Source organism: Dama dama, chromosome 11 (genome assembly GCF_033118175.1).
Source record: "Dama dama isolate Ldn47 chromosome 11, ASM3311817v1, whole genome shotgun sequence".
NCBI lineage: Eukaryota > Metazoa > Chordata > Mammalia > Artiodactyla > Cervidae > Dama > Dama dama.
Genome location: NC_083691.1, coordinates 31,522,501 through 31,544,385, shown reverse-complemented (window position 1 = coordinate 31,544,385; position 21,885 = coordinate 31,522,501). Strand labels below are relative to the sequence as shown.

At 45.5% G+C, this 21,885-nt stretch overlaps 1 protein-coding gene across 6 annotated transcripts in view; it reads right to left on the bottom strand.

Moving 5' to 3' along the window:
* EFR3B (EFR3 homolog B) overlaps window positions 1–21,885 on the bottom strand; it is a 95,484-nt gene that overhangs the window by 30,385 nt on the left and 43,214 nt on the right. For all 6 annotated transcript variants that reach the window (XM_061154940.1, XM_061154941.1, XM_061154942.1 and 3 more), the window contains exons 4-5: window positions 14,604–14,754; window positions 1,018–1,139 (exon numbers count right to left, since the gene is read on the bottom strand). In XM_061154940.1, the coding sequence (XP_061010923.1) occupies window positions 1,018–1,139; window positions 14,604–14,754 (273 nt within the window). The remainder of the gene's footprint in view (window positions 1–1,017; window positions 1,140–14,603; window positions 14,755–21,885) is intronic.

The window sequence follows — 21,885 nt, the reverse complement described above, 5'->3', positions numbered from 1 at the left end:
CAGGCACTTGGCATGCTTGAGTGAATGAAACTGATTCCTGCCCTCACAGAGCTGACATTGTAGTGGGGAGAGATAGACAATGAAGAGAGACATATGCAAATGATGAAACATGTTTGAAGGGGAAGTAAAAATAGAGCAGCATGAGGGAGAAAGGGATGGGGTATGTGGGAATTTTCAGGGGAAGGCATTGTTGACAAGGGGCTATTTGAGCACAGCCTGGAAGAGGTGAAGGAGTGAGCTGTACAGATCCACACAAGAAGCATTTCAGGCAGAAGAACAGACAGTGCAAAGGCCCTGTGGCAGGAATGTCCTTGGTGTGTTTCCAGGCAGCACAGAAGCCTGTGTGGCTGAAGGGTAATGTGCAGTGGGAGAGGGGATGAGATGAAGTCAGGAGGGCAGCAGGGATCGACCAATGCGAGGATTTTGGCTTTTTATCTTTGGGTGTACATTTGTGGGCTTCCCTGCTGGCTCAGACAGTAAAGAATCCGCCTGCATTGCAGGAGACCCAGGTTCAGTCCCTGGGTCAGGAAGATCCCCTGGAGAAAGGAATGGCAATCCACTCCAGTATTCTTGCCTGGAGAATTTAATGGACAGAGAAGGCTGGCAGGTTACAATCCATAGGTTTGCAAAGAGTCAGACACTACTGAGAGACTAACACTAACACACCATTTTGATGGAGAGTGGTAAGTGGGAATATTTCTGGGGTGTGTAAGTGCATGCACTTCTGAACAAAAGAGACCACGGGTGTGTGTGTGTGTGTGTGTGTGTGTGTGACTGGCTCTCAGACTGGGCTCAGAGGACCATGACCTTACACCTCACTCTGTTTTCTGCCCCTTGAGGCTATTCCTTTAGAAATCATGTATTGGGAGCACAACTCTGCCCACGCACTCGTCTAAGTCCTGCTGCGAACCTTTTCCCTGCCAACAACACCAGAGCTGTGGTAAATGTGGTAAAATTAGACACGCAGTCCAGGCTGGGAGCTCTGAGGACCCACTGATGCTCCTGCCTTATACTCACTTAGTCTTGATCTCCAAGTCCTCGTGGCTGGAGTGGCACATCTCACTGAAGCGAGACACAAAGAAATCGTAGCTCCGATGGTAGGACGGGGTGTCCTCCTCAATGTTGGCGAACTTCACAAACTGTGTGTGGGGGGGAGAGGGAGAAAAGACAGGAAGGTGACCCGCCATGCCCCCCACCTTTGGGCTCTGGCACTTCTGGCACTTTGCCATTGGAAAGCCACAGGATAACACATCTCGGGAAACACACACACTCCTGGATCCATCTCTAGTCTGCTTCCCAGAGCACACTGTGAGATTTGAGAACCAGATTCTGGAGATCTGAGTACCAAAATCTGCTCCCCTCTCCAGTCTACATGAAACAGGAATCCCTGGCCCTTCCCTGCTAGGTGAGCAGAGAATGGAAGAGAAAAGGGGAGCACAGTCATGTAAACTCCTGTTCCCATTAACATCCAGGGCTGCCCCAAACACACAGGCTTTGCGGCTTCGCGGAGCAATGCTGCAGTTGAGCAAAAGTCAATCCTAAAGCACAGAGCACCACCCTAGAAGGCATTCTGGGAAACCAGGACAAATCTGAACTTTAATTGGAAACCATAACTACGTTTTATTGTGAAAATTTTGAGTACATGTTGAAGGTGTGCCATTTCAGTTCATTAAGTCTTGCTCAGCATTCTCAGCTGCTAGATCCCTTCTGCCATCGCTGTGCTGCAAATTTGCAGTTCTAAATAGGGACTTGATTTCTACTGAGCCCCGCAGGGAAGCGAGAGTCACAGACTGAGTGGAGTTAAATTACCCAAAATGAAATATAATTCTTACAGCTTATTTTGCTTAGTACCACAAACAACTCTAAACAGATTTGATTTAGACTATATTCTCCATTATTCTGCCTTGCACTATTATTCAATTTTTACAAACCTTTGTTGGTTCAAAAAGGACATACTGTTATTACTAAAATTATCTAGTTAGTACACTCTCACAATATTCAGTATTGTCAACCTGTTTTCCCCATTTAAATACTTAAAGTTGCTAATAACTTTCTTTCAGATGAAAATTAGCAACCCACAAGCATTCTTAATTATTATAGTGTTTTGTTCTTGCAATAATAAATACACATTTATTTTCTGCTGACTTATAGATCTCAACATGCAAAGCAAATAAGGAAGTCTTTCCTTCAAAAATACATCTAAAATGTACATATGTATTTGGAAGTATTCTGCTATTAGCAATAAATCCAAATGACATTGTTTGATTTATTGATGTGGCAATGCAGAAGAAGTGTAGTGGTAATCCATGTGATCACAAGATCATCAATTAGACATAAGTTTGGGAGTTGCAGAAACAATGATAAAGCTGTTGTTTGGCTATGTGATCTTCCTAAACCCTGCAGGCTAGAACACAAAGTCAGGCTGATACAGAGTGAGGGAAAGTCACTCAGTTATGTCTGACTCTTTGTGACTGTATAGTCCATGAAATTCTCCAGGTCAGAATACTGGAGCGGGTAGCTATTTCCTTCTTCAGGGGATCTTCCCAACCCAGGTATGGAACCCAGGTCTCTGGCATTGCGGGAGGATTCTTTACCAGCTGAGCTACCAGGGAAGCCCAAGAATACTGGAGTGGGTAGCCTATCCCTTCTCCAGTGGATCTTCCTGACCCAGGAATTGAACCGGGGTCCTGGTGGCTCAGAGGGTAAAGTGTCTGCCTGTAATGCGGGAGACCTGGGTTCGATAACTGGGTTGGGAAGATCCCCTTGAGAAGGAAATGGTAACCCACTCCAGTATTCTTGTCTGGAGAATCCCATGGATGGAGGAGTCTGGTAGGCTTCAGTCCATGGAGTTGCAAAGAGTTGGACATGACTGAGCGACTTCATTTTTTTTCTTTCTTTCTTTCTCCTACATAGAAGGCGGATTCTTTGCCAGCTGAGCTACCAGAGTTGATACAGAGGTTGGAGCTAAATATGGGTTCATCGTTGCCCTTAACCACCACCGAGATGGTCCCAGGCTTCACTCCTGGAATTAGAAGCCTGGCTTGGTCCATCAGGTGAGAGGAGTCATGCAGCTATGTGGTTCTAACTACACATCTGCCTCTAACTGGTAGGAGGACCTCTGAGTGAGAGATTTGACTTCTCTATGTCTTGGTCTTCCCATGTGAGGAATGAGCAGCCCAGTCTTCATTCATTATTGTTCTTTCTTTTATTGATACTCTACTTCAAATATGATAAGGCAGTTTAAGATAAGACTGAGTATGCAAGAGTATGTGCATTTCAAAATAATTAAAACAAGACTGAAGAAGAAAAGAGGCCAGTAATAAAGAAGGAGAAATTGTTAAAGAAAGACTTGGTCCCTGAGACTTCCCTGGTGGTCCAGTGGTTAAGAATTTGGCTTCCAGTGCAGGGGACACTGGTTCGATCCCTGGTCGGGGAACTAAGATCCCATGTGCCCTGGAGCAACTAGCCCACCTGTGGGCAACTACTGAGCCTGTGCACTTCAGAGCCTGAGCTCCACAACAGGAAAACCCTGAGCAGCGCAATGAAGACCCGCACAGCCAAAATTTAAAAAAAATAATAATAACTAAAAAAAAAAAAAAAGATCTAGTCCTAAATATATATTGACTGTGTAGACCCAAATATATATCAGGAGAATGAATAACCAGACTTCATGGTCACTGATGTGGGAGTTGATGGGCTAATAGCAATGATGTTTAGAACATACATGTATCAGGTACTACCCTAAGCATTTTATATGCATCAGCTATTTCATTTCATGAAATGACTCTAATTTAGAGAGAGTTATTATTCTCACTTTGAAGACAAAGAGACTGAAACCCACAATCGTTACATAATTGCCCAGGGTCCTGCAGGAAAAACCCGGGTATCAACACAGAGGCCTCAATGCAGGTCTCCCCAGCAGAGCTCTCCGGCTTTGCTCTTGATCCTGGCTTCCTCTAGCGCCTCAGGCCAAATGACCCAGGAGCATTGCTTTGGGGATGGGGGCAGTTGTCAGGGGGAACGGGCAGAAGATGAAGACACCGCTGGAGAGGACCTTGTGTAAACTAACTCACTTCAGTCGTGTCTGACTCTGTGACCCCATGGACTGTAGCTCACCAGGCTCCTCTGTCCATGGGGATTCTCCAGGCAAGAATACTGGAGCGGGTTGTCATTACCTTCTCCAGAGGATCCTCCCGACCCAGGTATCGAATTCCCATTTCTTATGTCTCTTGCATTGGCAGGCGGGTTCTTTACCACTAGCACCACCTGGGAAGCCCAGGTGGGGACCTTTGTTATTGTTCAGTTGCTCAGTTGTGTCTGACTCTTTGCGACCCTGTGGACTGCAGCACACCAGGCTTCCCTGTCCTTCACTATCTCCTGGAGTTTTCTCAAACTCATGTCCACTGAGTCAGTGATGCCATCCAACCATCTCATCCTCTGTCGCCCCCTTCTCCTCATGCCCTCAATCTTTCCCAGCATCACAGTTTTTTCTAATGAGTCGGTTCTTTGCATCAGGTAGCCAAAGTACTGGAGCTTCAGCTTCAGCATCAGTCCTTCCAATGAATATTCAGGGTTGATTTCCTTTAGGATGGACTGGTTGGATCTCCTTACAGTCCAAGGGACTCTCAAGAGTCTTCTCCAGCATCACAGTTTGAAAGCATCAATTCTTCGGTGCTCAGCTTTCTTTATGGTCCAACTCTCACATCTGTACATGACTACTGGGAAAACTTTGACTATATGGACCTTTGTCGGCAAAGTGATGTCTCTGCTTTTTAATACACTGTTTAGATTTGTTATAGCTTTTCTTCCAAGGAGCAAATTCTCCGTCTCTGAGGCCCAGAACTGCCCAGGAGGCTACATCCTTCTGGCTCAGGCAGATTATTCCATTGCTTCGCTCTCTAAGATTCTTGCTCTGTTACAAGATCTGGGGACGAGACTGTACTTGATGCCATCCAGAGGGTGTGAGCCCCATTTGTTACATTATGAGTGGTATCAGGGCTAATAAAACAGCCACTTTTTGGTACCAGGATCTCTGAGCATCCTTGGGAACCTTTGGTTTGGTAGCTTGATAGGAGGAGCTTCCCTTCCCCGAGTCTGAAAGTCGGACAACAGAGATGACCTGGTCAGGGAATGCTGGCCTGAGTATCCCCATGGGTGCTGCTCTAAGAGAGCCCACCTTAAGCTGCTCCTGAGTCCTCCAGGGCTGATGAGAGGAGGCCAAAATGGAAACTTTGGTAATCGTGGTTCAGAGGATCAAATTGGAGGGCCCTGGTCATAGGGCCACACTCACTGTAGAAGTCCACGTGGGGAACATGCCCAAAGCTGGCTGAGACAGGGGCTGAGACTCTGGGCTTTAAAGCAGAGCCTCCATTTCTCCTATTAGAGGCAGAACAGTGTCACAATTATGAGAAGAGGTTTGAAGCCAGACTACTAGGAGGCTGATCTGAGGTTCTCTGTGCCTCAGCCATCCCATCTGTACAATGGGGCTAGCAAGAGCAGCTGCCTCATAGACTTGTATGACCAGTCCATCACCGTTAACAGTTGCCACCCCATTTTTCCCCACAGTGGATTTCGGGCTTGCTGTCAGTACTCCATGAGTTTCCACTGGGCCTCTGTACTTGTGTGACCCTCTAATGTTGTTAAATGCAAATGCCTAAAACAGCAGGAACTTCCTGGCTACTTTATGCCGATCACCGCTAGTTCATATCTTAAGAACGGCTTTCGTTAAAATGCTGCTTGTCTAATGCATAAGATTGTGAAATAATAAAGTAGGGTTTTTTGTTTTATTTTTTAAAGACATTGTCATGAGGAAGGTCTCCATAGCAACAAACTGGAGACTGTGAAGATATGACACTTCAAAGGCCATGGGCACCGCTAGAGCCACCCTTTCATGATCAAAGTTTCAGCTCTTCATACACAACAAAGGGTGCTATGCTTGCAGGAGTTGCTCACCCACCCTCTGGCACAGGCAGGAAAGAGCCACAGTTGTATGAAAACTGACAGTTACTAAAGGGTTGGGTCAATAGAGAGAAAGCAAGCTCCAAATATTGACATTGCAAAACCAGCCCTCCCTGGGTCTGGAAAATGGAAGCTGAGCTGCTGGTCAGCCTTACTTCAGCGCTAGCCAAGTCTCTCCAAGCACAAGCCAGCCTTCTCTCTTCTGTAGTTGGATATTCTGAGCCACACAATTTCCTGCTGTCAACAACAGAACCATGGTTTGAAATACTGGGTATAGAGAAATCCCAACTCTGTAGATCTAGGACTGCAGGCCTTTTGACTCTGTTCACCTTCTTAAGAAGAAAGTTGTTTTGCTGCTCTAAGATGAACCCTAGCTGGAAAAGATCTCATAAACCGCACTTTTCTTTTTTTTAATTAGAAGCTAATTACTTTACAATATTGTGATGGTTTCAGCCATACATCAATATGAATTGGCCATAGGTATATATATGTCCCATCTCTCTTGAACCCCCTACCGACCTCCCCCGCCCCATCCTACCCCTCTAGGCTGTCAGAGAGCACCAGCTTTGGGTTCCCTGCGTCATATAGCAAACTCCCACTGGCTGTCTATTTTACCCATGGTAATGTGTATGTTTCAGTGCTATTTTCTCAAATCATCCCACACTCTTCTTCTCCCACTGTGTCCAAAAGTCTGTTCTTTATGTCTGCGTTTCCTTTGCTGCCCCGCAAGCAGGATCATCAGTACTATCTTTCTAGATTCCATATATATATATATACATATACGTGTTAATATACAATCTTTGTCTTTCTCTTTCTGACTTCCTTCACTCCGTATAATAGGCTTCAGGTTCATCCCCCTCATTAGAACTGACTCAAATGCATTCCTTTTTATAGCTGAGTAATATTCCACTGTGTATATGTACCACAACTTCCTTGCCCATTCATCTGTCAACGGACATTTAGGTTGCTTCCATGTCCTAGCTATTGTAAATAGTGCTGCATTGAACATTGAGGTAGATGGGTCTTTTTCAATTATGGTTTCCTCAGGGTATATACCCAGTAGAACCACACAGTTTGACTCTAACATCCCCTACCCATTCTCCCATCTGCTTTTGTTTACAGCTACTCCTGGGAGAAGTTTTCCTTAAAGCCAAAGGAACAGTCCTACTGTGACATGTTGGTGCCCTGCAAATTGCCTGACTGCCGGCCAAGGTGAGTCCATCCACCCGGGGCACCCTCCCCTGTGTGCATGTGTGCTAAGTCACTTCAGTCGTGTCTGACTCTTTGTGACCCTATGGACTGTCCCACCAGGCTCCTCTGTTCATGGGATTCTCCAGGCAAGAATACTGGAGTGGGTAGCCCTTTCCTTCTCCAGGGGATCTTCCCAACCCAGGGATTGAACTCGTGTCTCTTACATCTCCTGAATTGGCAGGCAGGTTCTTTACCACTAGCACCACTTGGGAAGCCCTAGGACACCCTCCCCTGTCTACCCATAGTACAGCTTTCCTCCTTCAAGATTCTTTGCAAAACTGATGGTGGCTTCAAAAACTCCTGGGAAAGCCCAGTGCTGCTGCCCGAAAAGGTGACCTCTCTGGTCCCAAGTAGCCCCATGTGCTAGCCAGCCTCCAGGGCCTACACTAGGGAAGTACAGACCCAGGGAAGCCCGGGCTGCCTCTTCTCTGAAACCCCCATCATTTGCTGGGGCTGACCCCCATGACCTGAGCTGTTCCCCCAGCATCACAGTTCTGCCCCCACCTCCCTTCATGGAACCCACTTCTAGCCTGCTCGTTTTTAGCAGTGCTGATTCCTACCCTGGTGTGGGAGACAAGAGGATTTCTAGTCTATAGGTGACAGTTAAAACCACAAGAATTGATGAAGTTGTCCAGAGGGAGCACACAGAGAGGAGGATAGAGCAGTAACCTTGGAGACCACAGACATCTCAGGGGGGACGTGGAAGAAAAGAATCACTGAAGGAAACTGTATTAGTTTCCTATTGTTGCCGTAATAATTTAGTGCCGTAATAAATACCACAATTTAGTGGCCTAATGCAACACAAATTTATTACTTTATTACTTATTACAGTTCTGGGGGTCAGAAGTCTAAAATGGGGGCTTCCCTAGTGGTCCAGTGTTTAAGAATCCACCTTGCAATGCAGGGGATAAGGTTAGATCCCTGGTCCAGGAAGATCCCATGTGCCACGGGGCAACTACGCCAGTGTGCAATGACTACTGAGGTGGTGCGCCTTAGAGCCTGTGCTCTGCAACCAGGGAAGCCGACACAGTGAGGAGCCCAAGCACAGCAACTAGAGAGTAGCCCCCGCTTGCTGCAACTAGAGAGAGCCCGCATGCAGCAAAGAAGACCCAGTACAGCCAAAAATAAAAATAAATTAAAAAAAAATAGTCTCAAATGGGTCTGCAGGGTTTCATTCCTTCTGGACGCTTCCAGGAGAGCATCTGTTTCCTTGACTTTTCTAGCTTCCAGAAGCCACCCACATTCTTTGGCTCATGGCCCCCTTCCACCATCCTCATGGCCAGCAGAGGAGCATCTTCAAATTTCTTTCTCTCTATTCCTGATCTGCTGTCTGACTCTGATCCTCCTGCCTCCCTCTTAGAAAGATGGGAACACATGGAGAATCTCCTTATCACAAGATCCTGAACTTGATCAAACCTGCCAAGTCCCTTCTGTCATCTAAGGTACATTCATGGGTGTCAGTGATTAGGATGAGGATACAGGTAGGGGATCATTATTCAGCCAAACATAGAAACTAAGAAGGATGGGCCAGGTGGGAAGAGCTGGGGTGACAGGGCCAGGAAGTCAAGGGTGTATGAAAAAGGTGCAATCAACAGGGAGAAATGCCACCAGAGATAGAAACATCAGCTGGAAGTTGAGTGAAGAATGGGTTGTTTGCATGGTTTCCACAGATTTCTAAGTGCAAAGACCAAAAAAAGAAAAAGAAAAAGAAAACTTACAATTGAGAGAGCTGGCTGTAACCACCCTAACTTGGGATGACACTTAGCATCCATAAAAGTGGATTGCCAGACACTCCTGCTTCTCTTTTAGATGCTCAGTGCCCAGCACTCTCCATGAAACATTATGCCCCAAAGTATTTAACTGCATCCAATCAAACATTCAGACCCAATTCTAGTCTGTGGGAAGTCTCGGAGACAAGAGAGCAAAACGAACACCACAAGGAGACAGTCAGACAAATCCAGAACATGGGACGTTCTACAAAGTGATGACCTGGTCAATACCATGAAAAATGAAGAGGGACAGGAGAGGGGCTGGGACAGGTTAAGAGACATAAGAGACATAGAAAACAAAATAAACACATGCTCTATACTGAATCCTGATTTGAAAGACAGTAATACAAGACAATGTGGGGACTATGAGGGAAATTTTAATTTGAATTAAATAATTTTTTAAAATCAGGGAATGATGGCTAGTTTTGTCAGGTGAGCTAAAGGTACTTTGTGGTTATGCAGAATGTAAATTTTTTAGTTTTCTTTCCCTTGCTTGTTTTGTTTCTTCCGTTTTATACTGGAAGAGACTTGAACTTATATTTAGACTAAAAGAAGGAATCAGAAAAAGGGGAAGGGTGGAGACGTGGAGAGAAAAATAATGGATGTAGGGAGATTCCTGAGGAAAAGGGAACCTGTGGGGAAGAAAAAGATGGACAAAAGTTGAGGGACCCCAAGCAGATAGTCCCCGTTTTCTCAGTGGACAGAAGAAGGCAAGGCCACCTCTGAGACTGAGGAAGCAGATTCAGGATGGTGCTTGAGGAGACAACAGAAGGTCTCTAGTGACCACTGAGGAGATGAGAGAAGGCAGTGGTCAAAAAATGGATAAGGAGCTGCCCTGAAAGCCCAAGTCAAAATTTAAAGCATGCCTCTGTAGATGCCCCAATCCTCACATCAGGCGGTTTTCTGAGGGTGGTTCTGTGAGTGGGGCATTTGGGTGCAGAAGGCAGAGCATGGCTGCAGCAGGTAGTTAAGGAGCCTGGTTCCTACTGGGTCTGGCGGGGAGGCCAAGAAAGCGAGCCCCAGAGGGAGCTGACCCGGGTAGAGGGAAGGGGAGGCGTCTGAGAGGTGAGGTCTTGAAGTGGCGAGGGTGGTTTCTTAGTGGCTCAGACAGTAAAGAATCTGCCTGCAATGCAGGAGACCTGGGTTCAATCCCTGAATTGGGAAGATACGCTGAAGAAGGGAATGGCAACCCACTCTAGTCTTCTTGCCTGGAGAATTCCATGAACAGAGGAACCTGATGGAGTTGCAAAGAGTCAGACATGGCTGAGCGACCTTCACATTCACAGAGCCTCCAGGCAAGTCACAGCCCCTCTGCTTTACAGGAAGGAGAGACCCACCCCCCACCCCCCACTACTGGGTCCCACATCACCCCAACACGCTTCAGGAGCTTCCCTCCCCTCCCAAGGGACTTGCTTCTGTGCTGCCTCTGAGTGCGCTTGCCTTCAGGCTGGGGTGCAGTGTAAACACAAAGGGCTGTATGCCACAATCTGAGATGAAAGCACAATTTTTAAAAATTCGGGTAAAATTTACAAAACAAAAAGTGAACCCTTTTAAAGTGCAAAATTCAGTAGCATTCAATCCATTCACAATGTTCTGCAACTAAAGCAGAACCCCAAAAGGAAACCCACATCTTGGTCATCAATCAGTCATTTTCTATTCCTGTCCCCCACCCACCCCAGCCCCTGGCAAACACTACTCTGCTTTCTGTCTCCATGGATTCACCTATTCTGGTATCTCATCGAAATGGAAATACAATATGTGACCTTCTGGTTGTTTCCACCTTCTGGCTACTATGAATAGTGCGGCCAGAAACATTGGTATACAAGTATTTATTTGAGTATCTGTTTTCTGTTCTCTTGGGTATATATCTAGGGAGAATTGCTGAGTCATATGGTAATTCTATACGTTTAACTTTTGGAGGAACCATTAAACTGTTTTCCACAGTGTCTACACTGTTTTACAGCTCTGCTAGCAAGGTATGAGGGTTCCAATTTCTACACATCCTCACCAACAAGTCATTTTATAGGATTTTAAAATATATAAACAACCTAGTGGGTGTGAAGAAGTATCTCTCTATGATTTCTGACTTGCATTTCTGTAATAATTAGTGATGCTGAGCATCAATTCATGTGCTTTCTGGACATTTATATATCTTCTTTGGAGAAATGTCTATTCAAGTCCTTTGCCCATTTTAAATTGGTTTTCTTTTTGTTGTTGAGTTGTAAGAGTTTTTCATATATTCTGGTTACTGAGCCCTTATTGTATATGTGAATCATAAACATTTCCTCTCATTCTGTAGTTGTCTTTTGTTCTGTAGTGTCCTTTGAGGCACAAAAGTTTTTAATTTTGAAGAAGTCAAATTTATTTATTTTTTCTTTTGTTGCTTTTGTTTTTGCTATCATATCTAAGATTCCATTGCAAAATTCAAGACCATAAAGGTACACCCATATATTTCTTCTAAGAGTTCTATAAGTTTAACTCTTATATTTAGGTCTTTGATCTATTTTGAGTTAATTAAAAAAAAATTTATTTGTTTATTTGGCTGCATTGAGTCTTAGTTGTGACCAGAGGGCATTTGGAATCTTCCCAGACCCAGGATTGAACCTACATCTCCTATATTGCAAGGCAGACTCCCCCACCACTGGGCCACCAGGGCAGTCCTTGAGTTAATTTTTATACATGCTGTGAGGTAGGGATGAAAGTATAAACTTTAAATCCATGATCCTTCATAGTATTTTGTTATTTACACTAGCTTCATATATTAGATCATTTATGTAAATAACCTCAGCATTTTCATATTTAATATTTTCAGTTTATCCTTAGTGTGACCTCAAGAGTCAGGGCACATGACCACTGCACTGCTCCCAGAACTTACATTTGGATCCCCAGGCAATAAAGCAGGTGTGCAGAAGTAAATCTCTAAGCAAACAGTGGAGCTTAGTTGGCTCCATCATCTCCTGACTCCTGATCCCTCAGTGTCACCTCAAGTTCAGATATTCTCATTAAAGACTTGAAGGCATCAATTAAATTAAATTTAAAAAACTATACTGCATATGATATGCAGGAATGGTATTAGCAAAATCACATTTTTTTGGTGACAAATATCAGCATAGCTTCAACCCTTGGGGTGGTCAAGCACAGGCTGGATAAATATCCATTAAGAAAGAAGAAACAGAGAGAAGTCTCAGGCTTGGAGAGATGGAAGGAGCATCTTTCCACTAGCAAAGGCTGCCTCTGAAGCTGAACTCCGAACCTATTGCAATTATCTGACTCATTTATAATCACCTGTCCTTATATAATCTCCACTGTCTGCAGTACACCAATCATTAGTCAACTGCTCTCTTGCTAATGCAGTGATTCACTGTGATGAGGAATCGAGGAATTTGCAGGACCTGGAATTTTCAAGGCTGTTGCTAATAAAATGCCTACCAGGGGCCAGGATGTGCTGCAGGGAATTCTGGGGCTGGCAGCCACCTGCTTCTATATCTCCCCCTGAGGAGATGTCCTGTGGACACATTGATGACTGGTTTATCTTCCATTTAGATGTTCTTTTCCAGACTATAGTTATCTTAAACAGAGCAAGTCAAATGGTATCTGAAGCTGTTGCCAGGGCAACATGACAAAAGACTTTACCCTTGCTACTGTATATGTAATTTGTCAAAGGCAGCTGGTTCACAGAGAGAGGAAAGAGGGGAACAGGTGGTTAGTTTTGGTCTTTAAAAGAAGAGTTGAAAGACTATCTTCTGGTTAAATCAACTTTAGAAGAGGAAAGCAGTTGTGACCTATGTAATAAAGATTCAGAAAAGTCAGGTTGGGAAGACTAAGAGTGCAAACCTTAAACTTTCCTTTTTTTTCTGGTGATATCTGTAAAATAGCTGCATGTCAGGGCTTTCAACACCAAGCTGCTTGAAGGGCTAGAGCTGAAAGTATTCCCTGAAGGGAAAGGAACTGAGAGAGAGAGCAAGAAATTGAAGAAAGCAACTGGGATATTCAAGTAGGACAGATGCTTAGGAAGTTGGGAGTTCTTTTTGTTGTTGTTGTTTTAAACTTTTTATTTTGTATCAGGGTATAGCTGATTAACAGTGTTGTGATAGTTTCAGATGAACGGTGAAGGGACTCAGCCATACGTATCAGTTCAGTTCAGTTCAGTTCAGTCGCTCAGTCATGTCCAACTCTTTGCGACCCCATGGACTTCAGCACGCCAGGCCTCCCTGTCCATCACCAACTCCTGGCGTTTACTCAAACCCATGTCGATCGAGTCGGTGATGCTATCCAACCATCTCACACTCTGTCGTCCCCTTCTCCTCCTGCCCCCAATCCCTCCCAGCATCAGGGATTTTTCCAATGAGTCAACTCTTTGCATGAGGTGGCCAAAGTACTGGAGTTTCAGCTTTAGCATCAGTCCTTCCAATGAACACCCAGGACTTATCTCCTTTAGGATGGACTGGTTGGATCTCCTTGCAATCCAAGGGACTCTCAAGAGTCTTCTCCAACACCATAGTTCAAAAGCATCAATTTTTCAGCACTCAGCTTTCTTTATAGTTCAACTCTCACATCCATACATGACCACTGGAAAAACCATATCCTTGACCAGACGGACCTTTGTTGGCAAAGTAATGTCTCTGCTTTTTAATATGCTATCTAGGTTGGTCATCACTTTCCTTCCAAGGAGTAAGCATCTTTTAATTTCATGGCTGCAGTCACCATCTGCAGTGATTTTGGAGCCCAGAAAAATAAAGTCTGACACTGTTTCCACTGTCTCCCCATCTATTTCCCATGAGCTGATGGGACCAGATGCCATGATCTTAGTTTTCTGAATGTTAAGCTTTAAGCCAACTTTTTCACTCTCCTCTTTCACTTTCATCAAGAGGCTTTTTAGTTCATCTTCACTTTCTGCCATAAGGGTGGTGCACAGCCACATGTATACCTGTATCCATCCTCTCCCAAACTCCCCTCCCATCCAGGCTGCCACATAACATTGAGCAGAGTTCCATGTGCCATATAGTAGGTCCTTCTTGGTCACCTATTTTAAACACAGCAGTGTGTACATGTCCATTCCAAACTCTCAAACTATCCCTTCAAAGTCGGGAATTCTTGACACAACTGATAGTTCTTCTCTCCACACACCAGAAGCAGATAGCAGCCACTTATTCAGGGACAAGTTATGTTATAAAGTTTGGACTGAGTTCAATCCACTCATGTTATCAGTGAAAAGCCAGGCTCATGAAAGATAACCTGCTCGAGGTTACCCAGCTAGGAAAGGGCAGAACTAAGCCAGAAGCCCGGCTTCCTGCTTCCCCGTGATCTTTCCACTTATCTGATGCCTCTGTCCTGTGAACATCAGTTTGTTCTATCTTTGAAAGAAGCACAACCTGGACAGGTTTCAAAGTATGCTCCATGGAGTCAGGGGTCAAGCTTTGAGGGTGCTGGGCACCTCTGCTCTCAAAGGAATACCTCCCTTTCTACTTTAATATCTATTGGGGCCCCACCTATAATTATTTAAGGGAAAAATCATTTTTAAAAATCAGAAAACAAATAGGGTTGGATCATAACAAAGCTGACCCAGAGGTTCTGCCCCACTCTCTCCACCATGCCCACCCTCCAGGGCCCCTTGGACCTCCTTACCGAGTTGGTGCCGAGGATCTGCAGATTGGGTTTCTCTGACTCAAGCAGCTTGGCCACCATCTTGAGGAAACTCTCCACGAAGAGGTTGATGCTCTGGCAGTGACAGGCCATGAGCAGTTGGTCCAGCGCCTCCATGGCGATGCACACGTATCTGGGGAGAGCAGCACCACCACCATCACTCAGCCTCATGCTGAGTACTCAGTACTCATCACAAAGTACTTGGCCTCATCACTCAGTCACCCGCATCACATGTCTGGGACAACCTCGATGGCAGTGCAGTGACAACCTGGCAGCATCCAGCTAATACAGCTCTTCCCAGGTTGCCATGTCTGGACGGCTGCTCCATCAGGTGCCCACTCCAGCCCAGCACGGAGAAGCAGAATGAAGCAGAGCTGCAAAGGAGCCTAGAGATGAATTCATCGAGCCCCTTACTTTACACACGAAGAATATGAGGACAAGGTATACTGTTTCACGAGGAAATTTGAGCAGAAAGAAAAGCAAGCAAACCCTAATAACCTCTATCCTTTATTCACAATTCTACTTTCAGAAGCAGCAAAAAACAGGACTGAACCTTCTGCTACCTGCCAGCCCTTTAACCACTTGATAACAACAATCTCTTTTACCATGTTCTTTTCTTCTCCGTGCTAAAAATACACAGTCCTGGGAATTCCCTAGCAGTCCAGAGGTTAGGACTCTGCACTTTCACTTCTGAGGGCCTAGATTCAATCCCTGGTCAGGGAACTAAGATTCCCACAAGCAGCGTGGCATGGCCAAAAAAAATACATTACATTGAAAAAGTAAAAATACCCAATCCTTTCCACGCTAGCCTTTGTAGAACAACCCCTAATTGTTGTCTTCTTCAATGCCTCTCTTAAATCCCAAGAAAAATGCCACAAATCAAATTCCTACTGAGAATTAGGGATGCATGCCTAAACTCAAACCCAACATTTATTCCACAATAGTGACATAATGAGCATACGGTCAGGTAAGGCATGTCAGGAAAGATACATCCCCCACTTACAAAGCATTTGCATTCTAAAGAAAGCAAAGCAGACATACACAGAAAAAGGTTATTTTTAACTTCTAATAAGGGAGCCTCAGCAAAACTAACTTGGTTAAAAATGTTATAGTTTTCATTAAGGAGTTAGGTGTTTGGGGCAGAATGCTCGATGTCTCCCCTGGAAACTATTTTTGCCCTTCTCACTGGTTATTTAGAAGTGTCTCTGAACTGTGGCTGCTCACCAGGAACATTTCCCAGCCTCTTCTGTGGCTAGGTGAGGCCACATGACTCAAACATTGCCATTAAAATGAGGGGGAGTGATGCAAGCAGTGTCGAGCATCACTTGCTTAAAAAACAGGCTTGCCCTGTCCTCTGAGTCCTCTCTTCTCTCTTCCTGCTGGTTGTGGAGTGGGAGCAACTGGATGGCCAGAGGTGAAAGCCCCAGATGACCTTGTGGAGCAGAGCCCACTGGCCCAGACTGGACTATTGCTTGAGAGAGAGAAAAAATACTTCTTTACTGCTGGTTGTTTTTCAGTTGCTCTGTCATGTCTGATTCTTTGCAATCCCATGGACTGCAGCACGCCAGGCATCCCTGTCCTTCACCATCTCCCGGAGCTTGCTCAAACTCAAGTCCATCGAGTTGATGATGCCATCCAACCATCTAATCTTATGTCACTCCCTTCTTCTCCTGCCCTCAATCTTTCCCAGCATCAGGGTCTTTTCTGAGTCAGCTGTTTGCATCAGGTGGCCAAAGTATTGGAGCTTCAGTTTCAGCATCAGTCCTTCCAATGAATATTCAGGGTTGATTTCTTGTACTGCTGGAGCCAGTATATTTAAGTCTTTTTATACCTAAATAACACAAGTATCTGATAATCAGATTTAGGAGTGCTTTAGCAACCTGAGGGCACAAATAAAAGTGAATCCTGAGCAATCCAAAGCAACTCACAGGCAAGAGAAGTAAGGGCTGAACATGACTCCATCCTGCAGGAGGGGGGAGTCACTTGAGACTCCGTGGATGAGGAGTGTGGCTCACGTGCCTATTAGAGGGCAAAGATCCTTCTACCCGCAGAGCCAAACCACATTGAACAGAAAAGTACTTCCTGATACAAACAAAATGCAGGCCAGACAGAGAGAGTGGACAACTCCAAACCTACCTGGGTGCTGAGGAGTCAGGCTGATGCCTGTAAGTCAAAGCAAGTAGGAAAAGTCCTCTCTTCAAGAAGCTGCCCAGTGTCAGGTTTATAGGCCGTGTGTATAATAGGGGATGAATTAAAAGATTTATTCTGAGGACCTCCCTGGCAGCCCAGTGGTTAACAGAGTTCACCGCAGTGGGTGCAGGTTCAATCCCTGGTGGGAGAACTAAGATCCTACCCATGCCAAAATAAACAACTTAAGTAAATAAGTAAAAATTGAAAACAACTTAAGATACTAGTGTCTTAAGTTATTAAAATCTTAAGATCTTGCAGACCCAAACCTGGCACATTCTGGGTCCACTGTGTAGGTCATGAAGCAGGCTGACTCTTGCAGGGTTGAGGGAGCAGTCTTGGGTGGGGCCCTTCCAAAGGGCTGGCAGGGAAACAAGGACACATTCTGGCAATGAAACACGGCAGGTGGGAAATGGGAGCAGGCAGCAGCATGGAATTCTATTCTTCTATGAATCATCCCAGAGCATCCCAGGTGACACAGTGGTAAAGAATCCGCCTGCCAATGCAGGAGATGCAAGAGATGCAGGTTCAATTCCTGGGTTGGGAAGATCCCCTGGAGTAGGAAATGACAACCCACTCCAGTATTCTTGCTTAAAAAATTCCATGGACAGAAGAGCCTGGCAGGCTATGGTCCATGGGAGTCACAAAGAGTCAGACATAACATGAATCATCCCAGCGTCCTTCAATATGAAGGGTCTCACCATTATTTTACAGAGTTTAAATGAGGGAAAGGAAGGGATGGGGTGGGGTTTGGCAAAAGAAGAAACTAGAAGGCCTCCCAAGCCCCAGAGTTTAGATTGCTGCTTTTCCTTTTCCTGTAAAAAATTCCCAGAAAATCCTGATAAGGAAAACTGTCCTTTGCTAGCTGGAGTGGGGGTAGGGGGGTGGAATTGGCTACTTACCAGGAGTGGAAATTTTGATGGAAAGTGAAAATTATGGTAGAAGTGAAACTGAAAAGTAATGAAGTTTAAGGCCCCTTCTTTTTGTTGAAGATTTTTGTTTTCTTTTGATGTGGATCATTTTTGAAGTCTTTATTGAATTTGTTACAATATTGCTTCTGTTTTATGTTTTGGCCTTTTGGCCAATAGGCATGTGGGATCTTAGCTCCCTGACCAGGGTCAAACTTGAACTCTTTGCATTGGAAGATAGAGTCTTAATCACTGGACCACTAGGGAAGTTCTAAAGCCTAGTTATTTGAATACGTACATGCTGTGTGCTAAGTCACTTCAGTTGTGTCTGACTCTGTGTGACCCCATGGACTGTAGCCTGCCAGGCTCCTCTGTCCATGGAATTCTCCAGGCAAGAATATTGGAGCAGGTTGCCATTTCCTTCTCCAGGGGATCTTCCCAACCCAGGGATCGAACCTGCATCTCTTAGGTCTCCTGCATTGGCAGGCAGGGTCTTCACCACTAGTGCCACCTGGGAAGCCCCTTTGAATACACTCTCTTTCAATCCTCATCTTTAATCCTAACACTAGGGATGGAAGGGCTGTAATTGAGAACTTAAACTTTTCAAAGTATCTTAGAAAACTAGAAGTTAGTGGGATATTGGAACCTCCTAGCCTAATGGTCACTGCTTTGGTCCTATCTTACCATAACCTTCCTGGGTATATCCTATGCTTTAAATCCATATTCTCAAAGGGAAGAGAGTATGGGCTTCTCAGGGTGATGTGGGACCAGGTCAGTCTCAGCAGAGATCTAATCTGAACTTGGGATCCTGAAAGGGGTCCAGTGTAATAATAGGTCTGAAAAATAGACCTGACTGAGTTGCTAGAGCAGGGTGGGGAAGGTCGAAGCTGGTGAAGACTAACCTACTGCAGGGGCCTAGGGGAGAAGGCAAGAGCAGGGCACAGACCACAGCAGCAGGGGATGACCAAGGGTCTTGGATCTACCAGTAGGGCTTCTCAGCAGGTGGAGAAGGCAGAAATCAAGGAATCTGGGATGGACTGGAGTTCATGGGCAGTAACCGAGGTCAGGAGTAGCCAGTTAGTAGGTTACAACAACAGGAACTCAGGGTCATGGGCCAATCAAAGCAGAAGGTGAGTTATAACAACTGAGAAAAAGACGCAGGGGGCCCGGTGCTTGGGGAGAGGCAGGAAGTTCCTTGAATTGAATTCTAGAATAGGCAGCTGCTTCTGCTTCCCTGGTGGCTGGGATGGCAAAGAATCTGCCTGCGATGCAGGAGACTCCCTGGGGGAGGATCCCTGGGAGCAGGAAATGGCAACCCACTCCAGTATTCTTTCCTGGAGAATTCCATGGATATGGGAGCCTGGTGGGCTACAGTCCATGGGGTCGCAAAGAGTCGGACACGACTGAGCTACTAACACGGTCACATTTTCTGCTTGAACACCTCTTATATAGCAAGGAGTGGCCTTAGGACCCTCTGGGAAAGGAGGAGGCAGCATGCAAGGTCTGGGAACCAGACTTCGTTGGAAAGGAGTGCAGATCTAGGATCAGAGATGGGGACCAGCCAGCAGAGAGAGGGGGCAGCTTTAGCTGGGCCAGTCATCGCCTGAGAATCACTCAGAGCGCGGCAGCCTTGACAAAGAACCTCTCATTCTGGGCACTCTGAATGTATGTAGTCAAGTCCCACCTACGGGACAGAAACTTCCTGGTTTTAGGAGCCCAGAAGCAGGGGTTGACATCACCCAAGGGAAGGAAGGATGAACCTTCCCGTCTGGTAGGAATCTGCAAAATCTCTGTCTGAAGGGTCAGCTCCACTCTCTAACAGGGTTCAGGGTCCCTCTGGGGACTTTGTATCTCTCGGGAGCCCCACTAAGTCAGTTTCAGGCTCAGGCTCCTGGGGAAGTAGCCTAACTCTTTTGGCATGGGTGTCTCCATCCTCCAGTCACTGGGAAACCTGACAATTCATTTTTTAAAATAATTTTTAAAAAACTGATTTGTTTGGCTGCACCAGGTCTTAGTTGTAGCACGCAGGATCTTGGATCTTCATTGTGACATTTGGAATTTTTTTTTTCTTAGTAATGGTGTTCAAACTCTTAGTTGCAGCATGTGGGATCTAGTTCCCTGATCAGGGATCAAACCCTGGGCCCCCTGCACTGGGAGCTTGGAGTCTTAGCCACTGGACCACCAGGGAAGTCCCACTCTGACAGATTCTAATGTGGCCTTCTATACATGGTCATTGCTCCAGGATCACTGTCAGTCGACCCCGAGCCTCACCCACAACTGTTGTTACCTCCCTTGCTCTTCAGTTTCTAGGGGTGTTCTAGCAATTGGGCTGAACTAGAAGGAGGAAAATAGGAGGAATTCTTGCTTTTTGTTGCTCTGCATCTCACTGTCCACCATAGCCCACACCAAAGAGAAATACCTTGAAATTCTTATCTTATTCTCTCTCTGCCCACATTGAGTTATCACCCCTAATGCTAAACATGTGCCTATCGAGGAGGGTGGTTCTACCACTCTGTCCAACACCCAAAGTTCTCATGTATATGGTCAAATCAAAAATACAAACATGATGGCAGGGAGACAGCTCCTCACACCATCTCACCTGTCTGCAAGTGAATATTTTGCTACTCCAAAGCTGCCATCAGTGATTAGGACAACGGTGATGAGTGTGGTAAGGAAAGGAAAACTGAGTGGGGTAAGGAAACTTGGGGAAGAAGCAGAAAGAGACCCAGAGAACAGATCTAACAGATTTCTCTTCTCCCATTGTTTATGATTAGAGCCCCCAGTGAGGCCATCAAGGCTTTAAATACTTAGATGCTGCAATGACTATTTTTAACAGACCGATGCCAATTTTGAGTGACAGTTCTGAGGGTAGTGGAATGCTTCTAAGTGGCTCTGCTGGCTACAGGACATTTTTTACTGAGAGAACCATCACTGCAGAAAGGGCAGGCAAAATTAGTATTAAATGTTTAATGTCATTGCGTGCATATTAGTTTCAGGTTCAATCTAGGATAAAGATATTTTTATTGTACTTGCTTGAGCTTGCTTTATAATATGTCAAGGCGATTTATATAATCAGCATGTTCAGTATATTCATGCCCTTTTTATTGAGCATGTTAACCTAATTTTATTATATTAATAGAAAGAGATCATAGAAATGAATTGCTTTCAGTCTTGCTTTTCTATCATGGATAGCTTGATGTAAGAGTGGCTAGTGGGTCCTATGGAGGGTGGACCTCTATACACTGTTGGCACAGTGAAGACTTTCACCCTCTGGTTCTCACTCCACCTTCCTCATCGGGGGAAGGGGCCTTGGAGGGTGGGGGTGACAGGTGGTAGCTGGGGGCAGGAGAGAGAGGGTCCAGGGAGGCGATCACTGCGAAGGCCAGAGAGCGAGGAGGCGGGTCGTTAGCTAGTCCATCTGGGGTAGGTGTAGAGCAACTATGGCAGGTGTGGTGGGTTTGCCTGGGGTTAAAGGCAGTTTGGGGCTTCCTTTGTGGCTCAGTGGTAAAAAAAATCCACCTGCAATTCAGGAAACACAGGAGATGCAAGTTTGATCCCTGGTTCAGGGAGATCCCCTGCAGGAGGGCATGGCCACCCACTCCAGTATTCTTGCCTGGAGAATCCCATGGACAGAGGAGCCTGGTGTGCTGTCATCCATAGGGCTGCAAACAGTCGGACATGACTGAAGTGACTGAGCACGCAGGCAAAGGCAATTTGGGGGCAGGTTGTGGAAGACCTTAGAAGTCAGGCTGAGGAGGTTGGATTGTAAGCTAAAGGAGCCAGGACAGTTTAGCTTTGGGTCTGTGTTTTGAAGATCATAGCTAGCAGCATTGACCTGGAAGGTCCAGAACAGGAATGATGGGAAGCAGGGAGACTATTTCCAAGGCCACTGCAGTAACCTGGAGTCTGCACCAGGAAAAAGGTAGGAGCAGAGGAAAGTAGAGGATGGATATAAAAGGCTTCGTGGAGAATAGAACCACTGGGACTTACAAACAACTGCCCTGGATCTGCTTTTCCCTCTGTCCCATCAACAGTGCCACCAGAAACATCTTAGTGTTCCCTTTACATCCACCCCACTCCAGATTGTGACATTAGGTAACAGACATGTCTCTCTTGCCATTGACTTTTTTCATTGAGGACCCCAAGTATTGCCCTAAAAATATAATATT